The sequence below is a fragment of the Vigna radiata genome, chromosome 7, assembly GCF_000741045.1.
Source record: "Vigna radiata var. radiata cultivar VC1973A chromosome 7, Vradiata_ver6, whole genome shotgun sequence".
Taxonomy (NCBI): domain Eukaryota; kingdom Viridiplantae; phylum Streptophyta; class Magnoliopsida; order Fabales; family Fabaceae; genus Vigna; species Vigna radiata.
This window is the reverse complement of record NC_028357.1, coordinates 2,918,182-2,941,464: the sequence shown is the minus strand read 5'-3', so window position 1 is coordinate 2,941,464 and position 23,283 is coordinate 2,918,182. Positions and strand designations below refer to the sequence as shown.

Sequence of the window (23,283 nt, the reverse complement as noted above, 5' to 3'; positions counted from 1 at the left end):
TTGCTTAAGGGTTATATATGAGTGTCTAAAAGGGTTCTTGACCTAGTTATCCTTTCTTATGTTTAATGTTTATTTGGATATTCAATCTTAATCATTCTTAACCATTTGAAACGTTATTGTACTAACTTATCTTCCTTTTTTTTTTTAATATAGATTTTATTTTTTCAAAATCTAATTGTTGTTAGGCTCCTCTAGTGAAGTTTTCAATGCTAACAATTTCTTCTTAAAACTTTAGTGAATATGTAAAATTAAGTAATGTCAATAATTAAAATGAATCAATAAATATATATAAAATTAAGATGAGACTAGAAAACACATAATTTTTTTACTAGTTTGATTTAACTAGAATTTACATCTAATCTTGTATAAAAAAAACTTGTTGGGTTGTTCAACTATATATATATATACTTGAATTTAGTTATAAGAATTCTTATGCAACAAAAACAAGAATATTCTTGAAACACCATTCAAGAATAAAAACAAAGCATTGAAAGTATTTCATACTCATGTATACAACAAAGAAAGATATCAACAAAAAATTTATATATTTTCCATCTTGAATGGTAGTTTCTTCAAAATGTAAAAGATGATTCTTCAAAAAAAAAATCTTGTTTCATAAAACAAGTAAAATTTTCACAAGTATTTGAAAAAAAAGTGTGTTCTAAAATCAATAAAATACTTTCCTTTTAAAAGAATTTTAAAAACCAAAGGTTACTAACTAAGATAATTGATTATCAATTTTAATTATCATCAACTATTTTTTTGTCATAGTAAGACAATGGACAATATAGAGGGTAGCCATTATTGAGGCAGAGATATATGGGCTTCAAAAGAATTTGAATGTGATTGTGTTGAATTGAAAAGACGAAGCTTGCCAAGAGAAGGGTAACGTGAACAGATATTTTCATGGTAATCCGGACTGTGTAATCATGGAAAGTGCTGTTACAAACGGAAGTGATAATAATATTTTGATAATATTTTAATATTATTTATATGTGATTTTTTCGTTGATTCAAAATAAAATATATTAAAATTTAAGAAATTTGAATTATCTTTATAGCTTTTGGATTTTGGAAAGTCCATTCCCTGAATTTTTCTCTTGTAGTGATCAGGTCATAATGCACTTCCGGCAAAAGATTCCATGGTAGATATATTTCACTTTTTGCTATAGTTGTGGAAGATATGAGTTGAATAATGTGGGACAGGTTTAACAAAAATCATGAACATTATAATACTATTTTTGAATTAGGAATTAGATAAATAAAAATAAAATAAAGTGGCTTATTTTATCATTTAAGAGTCTCAAGAACTTTACCAAAAAGTCTCAAAAACTTTTACCAAATAAAAAGTTGAGTGCTTGAGCTATTGACGGATATAACAATTTGTGATTTATGACTTCGTAAAAACAACTACAAGTGAAGTAATTAAATTTGTAGATCTTAACATTCTCATTTTCTCTTTTCTTTTGAATTAATTCAGTACTTATATTCTCTTTCTTATTTTATTTAATGGCTACTCTTATTTGTTTAGGAGTAGAAAGCTTTCACTCACTCTATTTGTATCTAGAAGTTATTTTCTTTTACTTTAAGTTTGAATTATGTAAGAAAACTCATTTTTAATATATTGAAAGCTTATTACTAATATTGTTTATTTTATTTTCTACTTATATAAAATATTAGGTGAATGAAAAAACTCTTATCGTTATAAAAGTTTGAATTTTCTTCTTATTTAACATTATTAACAATTTATTTTATTTATATTGTAATAAACTAGCAATTACTAAAATAGAAATCTACTTATGTATTCTAATTATTTTTATTGAAATTGAAAAACATCATTTTAAATATTAATAAAGTACTAAAGTTATCCATATACATTAGGTATATTAATATATATTGAATATAAGCAAACATCATATTACTACCTCAATTACATTATTACTTTTATACCAGAAAAATGACAATGTTTACCGTCATCAAGTAAAGTATACAAAATATTACACAAATAATAAATAATATATATAAATGTTAAATGATATAAAATATCATTTATAAAAATTTTCACAAAAAATACTAAATCGTGTAATAAAAGTTATTATGAAAACTAAGTAAAAGTTACATGGTATATTACAATCATATTAAATAGACTTTTAAAAATATTAATACAGATAGTGAGATACTTAAGTATATAAGTAACATTTCTAATGGTAAGTAACATTAAATAGTAATTTTTTTTTTAGTAATACACATCTATTGATAGTCATAATACTAAATAATAGAAAATTATTATCATAGTTGCACCTATCTGCCAATAAATATAAATATACTAAAGTTATTTTATATTAATAATATATATGATCAAAATTTTGGTAACTTAATGGTATAATATGGATATCATAATCATCTTTTTATACCATATATCAGCTTAACAAAATATATGATTTAATTTGAATAAATAATATATGAATATTATTATCATGCAAATTTATTATAAATGTAATAAGTTTTTATTATTTTTTATTTTATAAAAAAAATTATACAGTTGAGAAATCTTATAAATATACATTACATTTTTCATGATATTGAATATTATATTGATTACTTTATTTTTTATATATCTTAATAGTCTCTTAATGACTTAAACATCTATTTTTATATATTTTAATAATTTTTTGTTCAATTGAATAGGTTTGGAAGAGAGTATATAAAAAAAATAGTGAATTCACATATCTAAAACATAGTATATAAAAAAACACTACTAATAAATATAACCAATAATAATAAAAGATATACTAATAAATAATAGTAAAGTAATTATGTACTCTTAATAAAAATAAAAAAGTATTACTATAATAATAAAACAGTAGTATGCAATCTAAAATAATAGGAAAATAATAAAAGAAGGAACCAATACTAAATCAAACATATTTAATAACTATTATTATAATAAACAAATTATGAAAAAAAAAAACAGAAATTATCAAGTATGGCGAGAAATACAAAATTGATATTTACCATGAAGAAATAAAGAGAAAAAAAAAATGAAGATTGAAAAAGTCTTGCCATGAAATCTTGACTATTCAGGGCCAGATTTTATATGATGGTTCTCACTCTTTTGCGTGTGTGCATATGCAAAATTATGTTTGTTTTCGACGACATTGATTAATTTATTTATTATTGTCAATTTTACTTATGATTTTTTTTGGCGGTATTATATGTTGATGCAAAGCGTATTAACTTTATAGATAAGTAATTTTCACTTAGAACTTAGTGATTACCTAATAACACTGAGCATGATTAATAATTAATTAAGGACAATATTTAGTTAATTACTGTATCTTGTATTTAAACTCAAAGTTAGTATTTAAGCTGAAATTTCTATTCTAAAACATTCAATAGCTGTATTGCATTCTTGTGTCATGTCTCATACGGCAGAGTGTTACCTTAGCAGCCACGTTTGACCTTGTCTGTCCTGCTTCTCAAACACGTCGTAGCTAATTAAATAATCTTGGAATATTTTCAAAAATTAAATGTTAAAATAACAATATTTTGAAATATACTATTTATTTGAGGCTATTTTGATTATGGACCTAGTCAATTTATCTCTCAAAATAATTGAATTTATGTCTCTTCAATGATTAGAGTAGAACTAATAATTTTAACTATTTTCATGTCTGTAGTTGCTAGCTTTAGAATATGCATATGTTTTTACACGACTTTTTACTCTCACATAGTTTTTAGAGTTGAGAAATTTAGAAGGTAATTAGTTTTATAAATAATTTATTTTTTATAAGAAACTTAAAAAAAAATTGAAAGTTAACATTTATTAGAATAATTTGATTAATCAAATTAGTAAATTCAAATTGTTCTTAAGAAAATAAAAATTTAAAAATATTGATAAATTTTTCTTTTTTCCAAACTTATGTGTTCTTTCTTTTTCTTGTTCTTGTGTTTTAATTTCCATTAAAATACCTTTAACTCAATATCGTTTTCGCAACTAATGGATAAAGCCCATTGTAACTATTCTAAAATCATCATCAACAAGATTATTTTTTTAGGAGTTGTAGAAAATAACAAATTTATAAAGGGTGAATTATATAGGATAGTGTTGTTTTTTAGTATATGTTAAACATGATTTGTTTTTTTAATGTTAACTGTGATTATTTTTATTAATGTTAGTGGAGAGTTATCTTTTTCAAGCAATGTTGATTAAAATGTAAGTTAGAGTTAATTCTTTGCTAATATTAATTAGGATTTTTTTATAAACATTGATAAAACTATTTTTCCATCGATTTTGTATTAATATGTAAAGTCAATTTTTTTCAATCAACATTGATATGAATTATTTTTCTATCAGCATTGGTTATCCAAGTACAAAATTACATTAAGATGAGTTCACCATTTTAGAACCTATCCCATTTCTTTATAATAAAATAAAAACTCTTGTTACTTTAAGACAAAGGCGTGCTAACATTGTGTTTAGTATCGCACATTATGTAATTTTGTTTTTCGATATTTAAGAGTCTTGCAAGTTTTATAAAGTTATTTAGATTTTATTATTATTATTATTATTATTATTATTATTATTATTATTATTATTATTATTATTATTGACATAATTTTTCCCCCTAAATTTATCCATGATAAAATTAGACACATCTATTGTTTATAAGGTTTAAACCCTCATTTGGTCCTCATATTTGTGTGTCGATCTCAAGTGAGTCATCGTTTTTTTTTGTCTCAATCGGGTTCTAAAACTTGTAAAAATAAGCCAATTAAGCCATCTCCGTTAAGTAATGAGTAATGTCGTGTGTCTGTGATGAGTTGTAATTTGTTTTAGATGTCGTGGTAATATGTATTAAATTAGATGGATGTTGATTGTATAATGAAGTATTCCACATGGCAAACACGTGTTACGTTGTTAGCCTAAACAAAGTTCTTCTCCTCCTTCCAGATCTTCTCCTCTCTCCCCCTCTACATCATCCCCCGTCACTGCTCCATCGGCACCACCACCAACAACCACCACAGTCCAACGATACAGACACAAAATTAAACCTAAAAAAAGCAAACTCACAAGTTCAAGCTAACAAATGCGAACACATAATCAAAATCCCAATTCAACTCCAATGATAAAAAAACCTGCATAGAAAATCCAATGAATATCCCAGAAATCCCAATTTCAAGACCGCAATACAGTAGCAGGAAATCCCAACAGAACCCAATAAAAAATTAGAGAAAAATGGAGGGGACCAACAGAACCCAATAAAAAATCAAAGAAAAATGGAGGGGACCAACAGAACCCAATAAAAAATCAAAGAAAAATAGAGGGGAAAGGAAGCTTGCGCCACAAATCAAAACGAAGGGAAGTAGAACAATAATTGCATTCGTCGTGCCTCCGCCACACCTACGTTGCCCTTCAATGATCTTGTTTGTGAGAAAGGGAGAAGAAGGGCTCTGCGTTGATTCGCGCCCTTACCCGACCAAGAAGAGAAGAAACCGCGAGACCACCAAAGGAAACCCAAACGCACACTGCGAGAACTCTTCTCTTCCTCGCTCAACTCCAGATCGAGCATCTAACTCGTGAGACCATCTCGCCACCGTAGAACGTTGTTGTGATTCGCCCTACCTCCATTGTGAGTGGAAATCAAAATCTCCTCCGGGAGAGACAACCACCCTCAACCTGAAATGCAGAAAATAAACTGCAAATCGACGCCATCTTCAATCATCACCACGACACCAACCTTCTCAGAAATAGGGTCGATGCGATCGCAAGCCCTCCATTGATGCAAGCTCTACACCGCAGCAGCACCACCATGGAAATCGCAAGCCATCGCGATTCAACCTTCGTCCTCACACCTTCGCCATTAACGCACGACACAACAGATCTATCGAGAATCTCTAAATCGCAATCTAGAAATAAAAAACCCTAGAAATTAACGCAACGTTACGAGGGGAAGAGGAAGGAAAAGTGAGCTTAGGCGTCGCCATCACCGTTGTTCACAATCAGAGGCATCGTCGGCCATGGCGTCGGGTCCTCCATTCTCCTTCTTCTATTCGCCCAATGGAAGAACTTGGAGGCCAAAGCGCTGAGACACCACTTGTTGTCGTTTTTGCTGAAGGCATCTACGATGAAACGCTCAATCGGAGAGAGGCAGATGGTGGGGGAGGGAGAAGACGAGGGGGGAGAAGGGTTGGAGAGGAAATGAGGGTCCCAACCTTTGATATTTAAAGGTTTAGGTTTCTATTTGGGTGTGGAAGAGGGGTTTATGGTTTGGTAGCTGGAGAAGAAGCCGCCATGGCCAATGGGGCGATTCTGGGAGGGATCACCCATCTACGTGGAATTATTTTTTTTACAACAGATCACCATTTAATTTTAATACACAAAGCCATGTCATTTAATAAAAAATAGAGTTTAACACAGTTTAATGTTGTCAGTGATAACTTAATGGAGATGGCTTAATTGGCTTATTTTTACAAGTTTTAGGATCCGATTGAGACAAAAAAAAACGATCACCCACTTAAGACTGACACACAAATACGAGGACCAAATGAGGGTTTAAACCTATTTATAAATAGTAACAACAATTCTTCGTATACCTTTACCTTTTAGTCTATTCCTCTAAAATCCCTATATTACTCCTTTTAATATCATCGACAAACACAAATTAATATTTCACGGATGTTCAAATGTTGGATAATACTTTATCCATGTTCAATCACCAATTAATACTTGGTTTAATCATTCAGTAGGTCCCTATTTTCGAGCAGAATCTCAATTTCGTCCTATTCTTTTTCAATTTCTCAATTAGGTCCTAATTTTGTAGAAATTACAACAATTAAGCCCTTGCCGTTAAATTGAGCCTAATGGCGTTAATATGTGATTGACGTGGCACGCTGGACTCAATTTCTTAATTGACGTGACATGCTGACTGAGTTTGAATTGGTTTATGTATTAAAAAATAAATGGAGCAAAGATCAAATCAAATGTCTTCAAGGACAAAATAGGCAAACCCCATTTCTTCTTCCACTGGAAATGTAAGGAGGGGAAACCTTTCACTTTCCTTCTCCAGAACCCTAAAATCCTAAGGATATGCACGAAAAAGGAAAAGAGAGAAACAACTCTTCCTTCAACCTCCAACGCGGCAGTCCTTATCTTCCGTCGCGCTTTCCTTTCGCTGGCCAAGAGCGTCACCGACGGCGCCACCCACGTCAGACAAAGCAATACCAAAGAAATTGACAGTAGTAAGGGTACTTTTCTCTTCTTTCTCAATCTCTACCATTTTTCTTCTTTTGTTAGTGCGAATGTTTAAAAAACCCTAATTTGTGTGCAGGAAAAGCTGGGGTACCCATGGAAGTGATGGGTCTGATGTTGGGGGAGTTCGTGGATAAGTACACTGTGCGCGTTGTGGATGGTTTGCGATGCCTCAGAATGGGACCAGTGTGAGTGTTGAAGTCGTTGATCATGTTCTTCAGACTAATATGCTTGACATTTTGAAGCAGACTGAGAGGTATTTTTTGGTTCTTTAAAGTTTCGTTCTTTTTGTGAACTTCAATCTTATCCTTTGCTACCAAATATCACAAAGGTCAATTTTTTTTTCCTTCGATTCACTTTTATCCCATATACAAAAAATTTCAGAAACTCACACCCACACACCATAGAATGGTTTTACATTGAAGTTCAAGTTTGTGGCAGGTCAATCTAATTATGAAATGGAAGAAGCTTAAATTTTAATAATTTTTTTTGCAATCATATATAATTTTAAGTTGAATGGAATGAACATGCAAACGTCCCAAGACACATTGAAAGTGAATATATTTTGATTTATTTTTCTCCACAGGTACAATATTATCCTGCTTTTGTACCAGATAAGTTAGAGGAAGAATGAGCATGGTGGTGATGGTGGGAGCATTCAGTTCGATGGTGTCTGTATGGGATAGCAATGGTAGCTTTAGGGATTTTGATGCACGTGAAAAAATGAGCTTGAGAGTGATGAAGAGGGTGAGTTGGTTTCCCCTCCTCGCGTTTTCAATCGAAGAAGAAGTGGGGTTTGTCCATTTTGTCCTTGAAGACATTTGATTTGATCTTTGCTCAATTTATTTTTTAATACAAAACTAATTTAAACTCAATTAGCGTGCCACATCAATTAAGAAATTGAATCCAACGTGCTACGTCAATCACATACTAACGTTGTTAGGCTCAATTTAACGGCAGTGGCTCAATTGTTAGAATTTTTACAAAATTAAGACCTAATTGAGAAACCGAAAAAAACGGAACAAAATTGAGATTCTGCTCGAAAATAAGAAGCTCCTGAATGATTAAACCTTAATACTTCACCGGTATTCAAAAGTCGCTTAAGCTTTTTAATTTACTCTCCTATTATTTTATTCAATAATAAAAAAACATTTTTATTTAATAAATGTTTAATTAATTTAATATTCTTTTATATAATTTAATATATATTAATATTTGAATATATAAAGTATTTTTTATTAAACAAAAATAAATTAAATATATTAAAAAATTAGAAAAAATATATTGATATTCAAATTGAATTTATTAACCGTATTTCCAAATACACTTAACCTATTTTTTTAAATTTTTTTGTTTTTAATTTTTTAATATGTTTTAGTTATTTGTTTTAAAAAATAATATTTTACAAATTAAAATATTATTTTATATTAAATTAATTAAATATTTATTAAATTTAAGAAAATAATTTTAATTATTAAATTTAAAAAAATTATTTTTTAATTTAAAATCTTAAGTTTTATTAATTCTTTATTAAATTTTATTTTTTTTTACTATTATTATTATTAAATAAAAATAAAAAAAGAAGTTAGTGAAGTGTTAACCGACTTTTAAACATAGATGATTATTAGAAAAGTAATATAAAAATTTTGGAAGTTCAAGACGAAAAGGTGGAAAATTAAGGATAATGATATTTGACAAATTTTTTTTAATAACTTTTTGACAACAGAACATGTGTCATCATTTTATTGGTGTGTTTGAATTTATTTTTAAAAAAATATCTAAAACAGATCAACCATAGACTATCACATATACATTATCAAAAATTTGTTAAAAAAAGTTGTTAAAGAGACTTATTCCAAAATGTAATTATCGTAACCAAACTAAGATACACTACACACCGCAAAGTGGTAGTAGACAAAATAGAACAGTGAAGCAGCAGCCAGTTTTGAAAACTAAGTGAAAAAGAAAAAACAATTAGTCTCATCAAAGCTCGTTTATAAATATCTTCATCGTTCTAGCTCAACAGATCATATAAGCCTTTTCTCTAACAAAAATGGGTACCATGAAACTCTGTTCTTTGATGCTATGCTTGTTGCTAGCATCCGTGCTTGGTGCGACAGCAGAACAGTGTGGTAAACAAGCTGGTGGAGCACTGTGCCCAAATGGGTTATGTTGCAGCAAATTTGGGTGGTGTGGTGACACAGATTCCTATTGTGGAGAAGGTTGCCAGAGTCAGTGTAAATCTGGCCCCAAACCTACACCTACACCTTCAACTCCAACACCTAGCACTGGTGGTGATATCACCAGACTCATTAGCTCTTCTCTTTTCGATCAGATGCTTAAATACAGAAACGATGGACGCTGCGCTGGGCGCGGCTTCTACACTTATAACGCTTTCATTTCTGCAGCTCGCTCTTTCAGTGGCTTTGGCACAACCGGTGATGACAACACTCGCAAGAAGGAGATTGCTGCTTTCTTGGCCCAAACTTCTCACGAAACCACAGGTTCCATCATTACACGCTTTAAATTTCTTACTGTGAATTTATAGTATATAGTAAGGCAAAAGCAGTAGATGAATTTGTGTAGGAGGGTGGGGGAGTGCACCAGATGGTCCATACGCGTGGGGGTACTGTTTTATCAATGAACAAAACCAGGCAGTTTATTGTGATGGTGGAGAATGGCCATGTGCTGCTGGTAAAAAATATTATGGACGAGGACCAATCCAACTCACACAGTAAGTTGTCAACTTCAACAACATTTCTGCATAATATAGCATTATGACTGGTTTCATGTTTACCCTTTTTAAGCAACTACAACTATGGACAAGCGGGTAAAGCTCTAAATCTAGATTTGACAAACAATCCGGATCTAGTGGCCACAGATGCAACTGTGTCTTTCAAAACAGCCCTCTGGTTTTGGATGACTGCACAAGCAAACAAGCCATCAAGCCACGATGTGATCACTGGAAGATGGACACCATCTAGTGCAGACACTTCAGCAGGTCGGGTTCCCGGGTTCGGTGTGATCACGAATATAATCAATGGTGGGATTGAATGCGGGCACGGGCAGGATGATCGGGTCCAAGATCGGGTCGGGTTCTACCAAAGGTACTGTCAACTGATGGGAATAAACCCCGGTGGAAACTTAGATTGTAACAGTCAAAGGCCATTTGCTTAAGCAAATGATTTATGTATGTTGCATGGGAACCTTATTGTTAAATAAGTTCCCATTATCTTATCTTGATTAAATAAAAATGTTTAATTTTACCTATGACAAATTTAAAATACTCATGAATTAGGATTTTATCAAACATCACCTTCACCCTTAAATCATGAACATTAGATAATTAGGATTTGCAATCACTAGCGAGATCCATCTTCCATATACTTCACCCTTATTTTTAATTTATACATGAATGTAATAAAATACTGATGTATTTAATAAATATAAATAAAAATATAATCAGTTACTTTTAAAATAAACAATTATTTTTTTAATATAATTATAATTGTATCTTTTATTATAATAAAATAAATAATTAAAAGAAACTTTCACAATCATCTACATTAATCAAATAATTTACAAATTTTCCTCTCGTTTCAGTGCCTCTCATTATCTTTCCCTCTGTTAGAACTAGTCAACAAAACATTTTGGTGGAAAAGGGTATTGCTTTTAGAGAAAAAAAAAATTAAAAACCAATATATTGAAAAACATTGCATAAATATAGAAAACAAGATCTAAGGGTTATATTCTCTTGCATCGTGTTACCTGTGTACAAAGCTTTACTCATTCCAACAGAAAATGAGAGAGAGAGAGAGAGAAAAAAAAAAGAAAAGAAAAATAGTATTAAAATATTCTGGCTTTATTTGGATTTTGAATTGAGTGTTTTTGTAAACTTACTTTATAATTTTCTCTTTCAATATAGGATTTGTAGCAATTCGGAGACCTAAGAGTAATAAATTTTGTTATTTCCTAACATTCTTAATCTAAAAAATTTCACTCTCATCCATCGTTTTTTCTCAAATTTACTAATTTTCACTTTTTTTCAAATCTATCCTTTTATCCAAACATAAATTAAGGATGGAAGGAGATATAGATACATATAAATTGTCAACTTTGAGTATATTTTGTCACAATGTTGTTGACTGTTGACCTTCAAAGATTTGAAAATAATTATATAAAAAATATTAATTTAAATTGGTATTGATCTTAACTCTTAAATAATTATGAAATATACCAAAATTATTAACATTTTCCTTAAATTATTGTATTGTAACTAAGATTTTGACAAATATTTTCACACACTAGTAAAGAATAAAAAACAAAATAATTTTATCGAGACCAATATAATTACATTTTTTTTATAATTTTTAATGTTAGAATTTTAGAGTCAACAAATTCTCATTTTAATTTCCTTACTAGTGTCTTCAAGACACTATCCTAATCAATTTTAAATATTATAATCTTTTATATAAATTATACATGTAGCATTAACATTTCTTCAAGTAATAATTTTATATGTGGTGCGTGAATTATTATCCCACAATGAGTAATGGTTCATCATAGCCCTAACAAAATTTATACTTTTCTTTGAAGCTAGCAATTGAAAATCACTTTGATTTGAAAAAGTGTTCACCTTTACTAGGAAGATTCTGAACTATAAGTGGAAAATACAGTGAATTTTTCTCTATTCCTAGTCGTCCAAGATATATATCCTAACGTAGTGGTGGGTCTCAACTTTCATTGACTAGCCAAGTCAAGAAAATATCATAATCAAAGAATAAATGTGAGGGACAACCATAAAAATTATAACATATCTGAAAGACTTTTGTATATATTGTTGGTCTTTGTGGAATTGCCTACACGTCCCGTCGTTGAAGTCACTTGTGAGAGGTTGTCGCATGTCGACTCAAGTGTAGACAAAATAAAGGAGTCAGCATGTTCATCAGCGTAACACATAAGTTTAAATCAAGAAAGTTTTGCTTCGATGAACAGTGTTTAATATATAATATGGGTAGTGATAGAACAAAACATTTATATTTGATTATATTCTAAAAACTCATTATTAACTTAAAATACACTGTATTATTATTATTCACCTTAATGTTTAACATATCCAAGCAGACAGCTTGTTCGCATATTCATTTGAATGTTATGAAATACTCCTTAAAAGGCACGGGAAAATGTACAAGACAACTTATGATCCATTAGGCTAACTAAGGCCCGTCAAGAAGGCATAATAAAGCATGCACTTTTTTTTTTTAGTGAAAATCTAAACCAACTTAAAGCTTTGTTTATTTTATTTTAAACTATAATTTTGACTGGTGCAACGCAAGATTCATTTTTAAGGTAAATGTATTTTGATTTTTATAAGAACAATTAAAATCAGATTATAATTTTGACTCTAGTTTTGATTTTTTTTCTCTATCATCAAATCTAATATATCTATATTGTCGAGTTGGTCTAGTCTGGTTTAGAAGATTGATGAATTGCTAATGTCATAACTATCAAATTGTTTTGATTTGATTTGGATGACTATCGGGCTGGTTCGATCTGGTTTGGATGATTTCGGATTGCCAGTTTGTCTCTTACCAAGGCATGGATTAAGACACTACAATCACATTTTCATATAAGATATGGTAAGTTATAACAATATTAGAGAGTTTGAGAATAGTCTACACTATATCTCTTTGTCTTAGAGTACAATTTTCATTGAAAATGGAGGTTTTCTTTTAGTATAATCTTTAACGAACCATGGCCTCATCACTCGATTAATGATATTTCAATTTTCCCTCTCAAGATTCAATTCGGCTATAGGGTGACATTGTTTTTGCACAATAGACATAATGAATATTGAATGCAACCTGTTAATTTTGCAATACAAATGATATCCACAAATGTATATATAGAGAAAAAGAATAAAGAATAGGTGTCAAACAACCCATGGTGTTTTGATTTTAAATTTGAATTTGGTTTATGAGTTCTTACACTGTATTTTGGTCAACAATTTGTCAAAAAAAAAAATACAAAAGTAGACATGCAAATGATGGGCCGGAACCCTTTTGAAGCATTATATATCACTAAAAATGGTAAAACACAATTGCAAAATAATGTATACACAATCTCGGTCAGAGTAGTTTTTCATTAAGGAAATTTGTTTGAAAACTATTTTATGAAATGTTAGATGCAAATCACATGAATACGCATCAATTAAGAAGGTTTAATTAAAGATCTTTCGCAACAAATACACAAACTTTCTTTATGACAGTTTCATGCACAAATGTTGTAAAAAATGATAGATATTTGCACCAAAGAGATTCCACATGTAAAGATATGTACAATGGCCAACATAAAAATATAAAATAATAAAAATTTGACAGGAACATACGAGTATGAGAAAAACATCTGTATCTTCCTAGAGAAAGAGACAAAATTTGAGAATAATTAAACTCTAAACAAACTTATGAAAAAAAAGAGTGAAAATTTTGGTGGGTCGAGCTTATATTGTATGTGTCGAGCTTATCTTCACATTTGTCCTGCCGAATTTGTTGAGATTGTCCTCTACTGAGCTTGTCTCTACATTTCTTCTACCGAGCTAGTTACTTGTCTCTTGCCGAACTTATGTCAACATTTTTTCTATAAACTTGTATCAAGGACTAGCTTTTAGGTCAAAGTAAAGAACTTGACCAAGCCATGATCTGCTAGTGGGCTGGTGAGATGGCAAAAAGAATTTCCTACATGATTTGTGTAGGGGTGTTACTCCCTCCACCACCACCCCTTCTCCTTCCACCTCCCCACAAATTTTGTAATGACAAAATAGCTCTTTTAATTTTTAACCTTTTTACTTTTAATCTTATTTATTTATCAAAGCTTACATCCATCCTCACTGTTACTGTCTCGGGCACCCCACCCCCTCTCCATATCCGTTTCATCCTCCCAGCCCCAAAATTCATTCAAATTAAATTGTAAGGTTCTATAAAATATATTTGAATTTTAGTTCAGGTACCCTCTTATGTTTTCTAATAATTGTCTCCCGACTCTCAAATATTCAAAAAATATTATTTTTGTCTAGCTTTCTTTCTGGAAGTCGAAGTGGAAGGTTCAACTATGGATATTCTAGTTTCAAGGGTAAAAGGTCATCAATGGAGGATTTCTTTGAGACCATCATATCAGAGGTCGATGGTTAGATGATTGCGTTTTTGTTATGTTTTTTATGGTAATCTTGTTTTATATTCCCTAAAATTGGTTTTTTTATCTTTACCCCCTTCCTTTTTTTTTTTGATTTGGTATGCAATATAGCCAATTTACAAAGCAATTGTAAGATTTTGATTACTTGGTATGACATTTAGAATAAAAACTTGTAGTTCTGTATCGCTTTTATAACTTATGTCTTTTTATTGTCTCTGCTGTTGGGTGTTGGTGACATGCTTTTTATCATAGGATCAATCTCGTTAGCATGTGCGTCCATGGCGAGTGTCTCAACTTTTGTGGCAATTTGACAAACATTTTTCATGTGCGTTCAACAGTGCCTTCCAGCTCTTACTCTCACTTTCTCTTTTCTCTCCATATCGCTGCAATGTATGCCTGCGTTTTGTGATTGTGCAAACTAGGGATGGCAAAAAAACTCGTACTCGTGGGTACCCGCAGGTAAAATCCGCTACGGGTAGTTAGTACCCGCGGGTAAGAGGTATCCACGGGTAGCGGGTAGCGAGTATTTTAATACCCGCTTATTAGCGGGTCGGGTTCGAGTATCACTCTATCTGTACCCGCGGATACCCGTTACTTGTTTGGAAAATAAAATTACAATTTTATTTATTAGTTTTCTTTAACTTTTCAATTGGATTTTTTTTTACAATCTGCAATAAAACTTGGGCCAAAGCCTAATTTTATTTAGGGTTTCTTTTCAAATCTGAACAAGAATAGGAAGTTGCCCCTATTCCTCACCATTGCCGCTTCTGCTGCTTCAACACACCGTCACGAACCACAAACTTCAATCGTGTCAGCCTTTCGACACCACAGTTTCATCACCTCTCACCGGTTGAAATCGGAATCTAGCCTTTACACCGAATAACTCTTCACTTCCAACCTTTTCCACCGTTTAATCGAACCATTTCACCGATTAAACCACCATACCTCATCGGATCTTGAATCTACATCGAACATACCTTTAGATCTAAGGTTTGTTTGAGCCTTTTCTTCTTCGACACCAAAACCTAGGGTTCCTCGTTCTGATTGCTTCTTCCGCTGTTTCTCGGATTGTCACCTCGCTTCGCGCCAGCTTCTCATCGTTCCTCCGCGACGCCTTCCTCACCAGGTTTCGCGATGGAGCGAGAATTTCGCGACGCCTTCCTCTAATTTTCTTTCTTGCTTTCTATGAAGTGCTTCAATCAAACATGAGACATAGATCCCTAATCAAGATGGAAGAAGATGTCTGGAGCAGCAAAACTTCTCTTGTGTGCGAACGGGAACGAAGGAGACGACAACTGTCTTTGAAATGAAAAATTAGGGTTTCTGGATAAGAAAAGAGAATGGACTATTGGGCCTGAATTTGGGTTTGGTGAAAAACGGGTATTCAATGGGTATCCGCGGATTGAAAAAAAATCCACGGGCTTTTTTTATGCGGATACCTGACAGGTAACGGGGCGCATACGGGTAAGATTTTTTAAATGCGGGTTGGGTTGTGAGTAAGCATTATCCGTGCCTGACCCGACCCATTGTCATCCCTAGTGCAAACGTAGAAGCAGCTCAACAGATATAGGAAATCCGCCTCCAATGGATGTGGCTCAACGGATATGGGACATCCGTTTGGCCTTCAACAGATGTCCATACAAATGTTCATATCCGTTTAGAATCGAACGCACATTGACATCTATTATAGTGTTCAAATTATGTTTTCACACTTGCGTGCGTGCAAAATGCCCTCCAATATCTCTCTAGTGTCATCTTCTTTAAGGAAACGTTTACTAGAAAATCAGTGGCGAAAAACCTCTTTGTAAAGGTTCTTAAAGAGAACAATGTCATCCCAAGCATTAAAGTGGACACGAGTGTTTTCACACCTTTTTGTGTGCCAATCATTGTAACAATATGGCCTTGGAATTGGCCCCAATAGGCAAAACATGACCGATGTTGAAGGACAATTCTTTGTGTTGCAGTTTCAAGAGCCTGTTATTGATAGGTGACGGAAATACGGGTGAGTGATGGAAATGGGAAAAAGAAGGAGAAGATGGAAGTGGGTGGGCTATGGGCTGGAATGATGGTAAAAAAATTAGGATTTTTAATTAAAAATATAAAAGGGGGGTTACTCCCTGTACCTCCCCAATTCCAACCCCCACCCCCCCAATTTTTTTAAATTTTTTTTTATTACAAAAATAACCTTCCTTTTATCTTTTTTACCCTTTTTAACTTCTTTTTTTTTTACTTTTCCTCCCTGCACCTCCCCATGGTCATTTTCTGACTTCAACAGAAGAATAATTGTAGTTAAATCATGATGGAGCAAAGATGAAATATAACGCTAGATTAATTATAGCAAAAAGAGAAAAAAGCAAAGTTATTAGAATTCACGATAGGAGGCCATGTAATTTCCTATGACACTGAAAGGTGTGGAATGAATGGTGAGGATTAGGTTGTACAGTGATGATAAAGGAAAAGGTCTGGAACTGCTGGATCATTGCATTCCAGGGAGAGAGAGAGGAAAATTTTAACTTTTCCAATTTTCTTTATTCTGCCGAATTCACATCCCACCGTCTATACTTTTGTGCTAGTTCAACCATCGTTGTTTCTTTCAAAGTCGAGGTCTTTATCACTTTTTTCATCATCTATTGCCTCTTCCACAATCAGGGGCCCTTTGCTCATGTAATTCTCATCTCCCCATGAAGGCTTCAACTGCAAATAAGGAGGGTAAAGCTGGCTGCTCAAACTCTCATTGCAACAAGAGCACCTTCTTATCAAGCTATCTCCACTTTCATGTTTACCGTGACTACTCACCCACGAAATGAAAGTGATTCTGTGACTCATTCCAAAGGAATTTTCATGATAGTTTGGCCGAGAGGACAAACAATCCTCACATATACCTAACATACCCTCTTTTGGTGTCCATGTCCATGTGCATGTCCTTGCACACCGTTACTGTCATTTGAAGGAGGCGATGAAAGAGCGAGAGCCAACGCCGAACCTTGGGAGCCTGAATCGAGAATATCATAAACTTCCTTGTCAAAAAATCCGGGCAATTTTCGGTCTCTCCTTAAATCGTTTCTCACGACCCAAAAGGAATCCGACTCCTCTTTTATCTGAGGTTCCCATTCTTTGATCTTCTTGTAGTCTCCGGCCAAATTGCTCCACCTTTTCCGGCACTGAACCGGACCTCTGTTGACTCCATGTTTTCTGCAGTAGGAAGAGACCGATGCCCATTTGGGCTCCACCTGACCCGACCCTAATGGCAATCCGGTCGTTCGGCCCCTCCTGAATTTGTTCTCAGCATCTCTCTTTCCCTGTATCAGAACCAGAATTTCTTGCCTCGTCCACCGAGGCAGTCTTGGCGCTTTCCCTCCGTCGTCTCCACCCTCACCCCGAACATCCACGCAATCAACTGGGTTCGGATTCCTATTCGAATTCGTATTCGTATTCTGACCGAGCGACAATTCAAGATGAAGGATGTGGAAACCTCTCATAAACGCGTTTATGTTAGACATCCGTTTTTACCTTAAGTAGCGGAAGTTGAGGTCCGTTTTTATCGTAAACGGATATTGATATGCGTTGACGAATCAACACATCCGTTTAAAAGCTTTTACGAATAACTTTAAAAATAAATTTTTACTAAAAGGATAAAGGATAAGAGAGGAATAAAACAAATAAAATGAAGGGTAAAAGGGGAAGGGGGAGGTGGAGGGAGGAAACGGGGAGGTGCAGGGAGCAACTCCCATATAAAAGGTGATGGGTGAAAGTAAAAAAAATTTAACCTAAAGATATTTTTGAAAAAAAAAAAAACTGGGGAGGTGCGGAAAGAAGACTGATAGAGGGAGCAACACCCGTATAATTTTTAAATTTTGACATTTTTATTATTTGGTTTTCGTTCACCTTTAGAAAATTGGTTTTTTCTAACGATTCTAATTATATTATTTATAGATATCGTATTACAAAAGCATTTTAACTCACTTACTTTTCCCCTTTTACTGTCATTTCCATTTTTACTTTTTTATTCAATATATTTGTTGTTGGTAGTCCAATATCAGTTTTAATCTTTTAATCAATACATTTTGTTGGTTGGTACACTTCCAAAATTTTTCTATAAATATTTTCTTACAAAAATTTATAAGAAAAATATTTCTTACTATTTTTCCTACTTGAAATTTAAAAATTCGAAGGAAATTTCTTGTAAATTTTTTTATAAAAATTATTCACAGCAAATATTCTTACAAATTTTTATAAAAATCATTCCTGCAAAAAAAAAAATTAAAAAACCTCATGTACTTTTTCTTACAAATTTTTTTTAAAAAGAAATTTCTTGCAAAAAAAAATTATAATTAATTTTTACTGCAAAAATGAATTTGTAAGTATATTTTTTCTACTAATAATTTTGCAAGAAATTTCACAAAAAATTATATAAATTTTAAAAAGCATATAATTTTTTATTTTTATATTATTATTAAATGACAAAATAACTTTTGAAGAATTTATTTATTTTACTATTATTAATACTTCAAGATTTTAAAATAGATAAATACAAAATAAATATTTTATGTATAAAGACATGATTCATCTTTGTATATTAATTAATTAAAAAAATAAAACAGTTTATATATATATATATATATATATATATTATGTCTAATAATATTTGAATAATTTAAATATTTAATTAGTTTATTTTTTTAATTCCACCAAAGGGTTCCATGTCATGATTTCGTGTTCATAAAAAAGACAAATAATATGAATTAAATTCAAAGTCTAAAAGAAGCTTTTTTAAAAACTGTCATTACTAGCATTCAATGCATTCTTCCGAATAGATGACTCGAAACTTCCTTTAGGCATGAACTCATGCAAAAGAAGAAATTGATTTTTGTCCCAATAGTAACTCGGTAAAATTTGACATCCTTAATTACTGTGTATACAAAATGTAACCAAAAAATAAACTTCTTTGGGTCGATCAAACTTACATTGATAAACAGAGACACAAACATTTAACATTTTTTATGAGCAATCTATCTAAAAGAGATCCTTTTGATGACTTTTTATTCAATTAACTCATTTAAAATTCTGAACTACGAACATTTATATTATCAAATCCAAAGAAAAGTAAAAACCAAATAAAAATACTAAAAAAAATTCCAAATGAAATATGATTTACAGGTAATAAGTTTCATCATGAATTTTGAAAATCACCAATTTTAGACAATGCTTTATGCATATTCTTAATATGAGCAAGAAACTCAAATTTCAAAATGATATATCTTGTTTAGGAAATAGTACGATTTTTTATGAATTTAAATTCTTAAGAAAATAAATTAGAAAAAAATACATAATAAGATAGAGATGAGGATGCTACAATTTAGCACATTGATAAGTCAAGTGAAGATTTTTCACAAATGTTACTTTTATAAGAATGAGAGTTTTAATCCAAGAACTAAGAGAATCCTCTCTAAAATGTGCAAATACACATATTATAACTCAAAAATGTTTACATTAGTTTTTGGTACCTCTATATATAGACACATAAATTTAAGAAAACTTAAAAACCCTAAAATAAAATAAAAAGTCTAAAACACAAAAATAACAGAAAATGAAAATTACATATGCAGACTTTTTGCCTAGCTAGGCCGGCTCGCCCAACAAACACAAATTGGTTCACCCAACGAATTTAACATTATGTAAAATTAAAATAAAATTATACATTATTTAATTTCCCAAATTATTCAATGACACATGTTTTGACCTTGGACCTTATCATAGATCTTTTGAATTGCAAATGTTTTTCCTCAAGTTCTTCTCATATATGTTTTAGGAGATAATTCTCTATCATACTCTCCTTCTTGAAAATAATTTATCCTCAAATTCGTATCATTTGAAGATTCTTAATCACTAACTGAAAAAAAAAAAACATGCCATATTGTTGTTGCTCCTTAAATATTCTTGCAAGTTTGGAATAGTTACTTTCATTTCATATTTTGGTACTTTTAGTTGTTGAGATAAAATAGATTATCATTGGGATACTTGTCAGTGGGATTACTTTTGTTTGAGAGAAAGTGTCAATATGAAAGGAAGTTATTCGTGAGGAAGAGATTATTAAGAATCTACGTATGAATTGACCAAGAGGAACTCGGCCAAGGGTGTCACTGGTCTTGGAGTTTAGACCATTCAGTTGATGGTTGGTCATTCGAGATTGACCGAATAAGCACACGGTATAGTTTACTTTAGCTCTAGAACTTTTTATGAAGTGAATCTTTACAACTAGATAACTTGCTATCTTAATGTCCGGTGAAAATCATCGCTTAACTTTCTTAACGAACACCAAACCATATTTGCAAAAAATTAATTTAGAATTTAGATCTTTAAAAAATGTATTAATTTCATAGTTATATTTTGAATTATTTAGATTTTGTTTTGAATATATATAGAAAGAAAAACTTATCAAAGTAAATCAATTGGTTATCTTATAATATAATATTAAGTACTTACTCATGTAAATTAATAACTATTATTTAATAATTTTACTCTTATTCATATAAATTATTTTATTATTTTATTGTTTGTATTATTATAAGATAACTAATGAAATATGAAAATTATTTGTATTTGGAAGTTTGAATATAATCCTTACGTCATTTAATTTTTTTGAATAGATATTATTTTGTCTTTTAAACTTTAATATAGTAAAAATTAAGAAGGAAAAAAATTACAGATTTAGGTTGGGTATGAGGAATGGATATGTTGAATAGCGTCCAATCCCTGAAGTACTTGTTCCATTGAAGGACGTTGTTGAGGGTCATGCACTAGACATTTCATAATGAGTCGTGCTTATTCTAATGCAGCCTTGGGTGATATTTGACCCTTTGTCCTACAATCAATCATGCTATTCAACTCCTTTTCCAAAAAGAAATTTGTCCATTCAACAGGGTTTTTCTGCTGTCCTGTTAGTCTTGCCTCAAATCCCCCATGTCTGTAAGTATTTCAAGAAGCACCACACCAAATCCATATACATCACTCTTCACATACAACTCTCCTGTTCAAATATTCGTACAATATCCAAACACATGTTATTCTGTTGTGGGTAAAACTATTGGACTTCGGTTGGAAAATAAAGGTCTAGGTTCAACGTATCAAGGTTCAACGTGAAAATCTCTCATTTAATATTGATTGCTATCGCATTTAATGTTGATTGCTAATTTGTTGTGATTAGATTAGATTTGTTACTGTTATTGTTCTTTCCTAATTATATGCTTTGATTTGTAATAACTCCTAAAGTTAAGGGATAACCATGTATTATAAAATAGTGTAATACATTGAATAAAATAAGAGATGATTTTATCCCAAAATATATTTCTTCATGGTATCAAAGCGGTAATCGTATCCAGAACCATGCCCTCATCCGGTCAATCATCCTTCACCACCACTGGCGAGAACTCATCCTCAACCGGATCCTCCCTTAGCCAAATCGCTATGGATTCCTTCACTCCGCAAATTACAAACCATAAACTCTCTGGTCACAATTATCTTTCGTGGTCACAATCCGTTCGTATGGTCATTCGCGGAAAAGGAAAAGATGACTTTCTTACCGGTGAATCCGTTCAAGCCAACACTGTCATGCACGAAAATAGTGAGCATAAAGCCCTCCTCACCTCCGCCGACAAACTTTCATGGATTGTTGATTCTGGCGCATCAGATCATATGACGGGTAACTCGTCTCTATTCTCTTCATTGAATTCGTGTAATTCGAGTGCCACTGTGACAATTGCTGATGGAAGCAAGTCACCGATAAAGGGAGTTGGAACTGTTAAACTTTCTGAAAAACTCACATTGAATCAAGTTTTTTACATTCCTGATCTTATAAGTGCAACCTCTTGTCAGTGTCAAAATTAAATAAGGATTTGAAATGCTTAACAGTATTTGAAAGCAATTTGTGTCTGTTTCAGGAGCGGGAGTCAGGAACGACAATTGGATGTGCTAAACTCATAAATGGGCTCTACCATTTTTCTGCAAATAAACCAAGTCATCATCCTCATCCACGAGAGTCAATATCACCGTCTTATCCTTGCTGTTTTTCTTCAAATAAAATTGGTGATGTTATGCTTCTTCATTACCGATTAGGTCACCCTAATTTTGGGTATCTCAAACACTTGTTTCCAAATTTGTTCATTAATAAAAAGGTGGATGATTTTTTTTATGAAGTGTGTCAGTTGTCAAAACATACTCGTGCATCTTATATTCCATTACCTTATGTTGCATCAAAACCTTTTTCAAAAATTCACTGTGACATTTGGGGAGCCTCCGAAGTCTCTTCAATCAATGGAGCTCGGTGGTTCCTCATTCTTGTTGACGATCATACACGTCTATGTTGGGTTTATCTTATGAAAACAAAATTTGAAACCATATCAATAATCAAGCAGTTTCACTCAATGGTTATTACTCAATTTCAAACTCGAATAACCAATTTTCACTCGGATAATGCAAAAGAATTTTTCAACAAAGACCTTAGCAATTTCTTCTCATGTAATGGAATTATTCATAAGAGTTCATGTGTTTACACACCTCAACAAAACGGTATTGCAGAACGTAAATTGCGTCATTTGTTACAAGTAGCCCGGTCAATCATGTTCACCTCTTATGTTCCTAAGTTTTATTGGGGTGATGTTATTCTCACCTCGGCTTATTTAATCAACCGAATGCCTTCAAGAGTCCTCAAGTTCAAAACACCATGTCAGAAACTCCAAGAGTTATTTCCAGCTTACCGGTTAGTTTCCCGAATCTCTCCAAAAATCTTTGGGTGTTCCTCTTTTGTCCACTTATATAATCAGGGAAAACTTGATCCAAAGTCAATTA

At 31.9% G+C, this 23,283-nt stretch overlaps 2 protein-coding genes and 1 pseudogene across 4 annotated transcripts; 1 reads left to right on the top strand and 2 right to left on the bottom strand.

Moving 5' to 3' along the window:
* Positions 1-9,264: 9,264 nt before the first annotated feature.
* Positions 9,265-10,528, top strand: LOC106768580 (endochitinase). Of its 3 annotated transcripts, none has more exons than XM_022782835.1 (4): positions 9,265-9,542; positions 9,660-9,755; positions 9,838-9,985; positions 10,059-10,528. In XM_022782835.1, the coding sequence occupies exons 1-4, from the start codon at positions 9,305-9,307 to the stop codon at positions 10,426-10,428; spliced, it is 852 nt and encodes a 283-aa protein (XP_022638556.1). In that variant the 5' UTR covers positions 9,265-9,304; the 3' UTR covers positions 10,429-10,528. The 3 variants fall into 3 exon arrangements, with proteins under 3 accessions (XP_022638556.1, XP_022638555.1, XP_014509295.1); XM_022782834.1 differs by having other exon boundaries at positions 9,265-9,545; XM_014653809.2 differs by having other exon boundaries at positions 9,265-9,755.
* Positions 10,529-17,013: 6,485 nt separating this feature from the next.
* Positions 17,014-17,918, bottom strand: LOC106765941 (trihelix transcription factor ASR3-like). Its single transcript, XM_014650705.1, has 2 exons — positions 17,331-17,918; positions 17,014-17,133 (listed from the first exon to the last, which is right to left on the bottom strand). Exons 1-2 carry the CDS (start codon positions 17,916-17,918, stop codon positions 17,014-17,016), a joined length of 708 nt encoding a protein of 235 aa, XP_014506191.1.
* Positions 17,919-21,147: 3,229 nt separating this feature from the next.
* Positions 21,148-23,283, bottom strand: part of LOC106765940 — a 10,184-nt pseudogene continuing 8,048 nt past the window's right edge.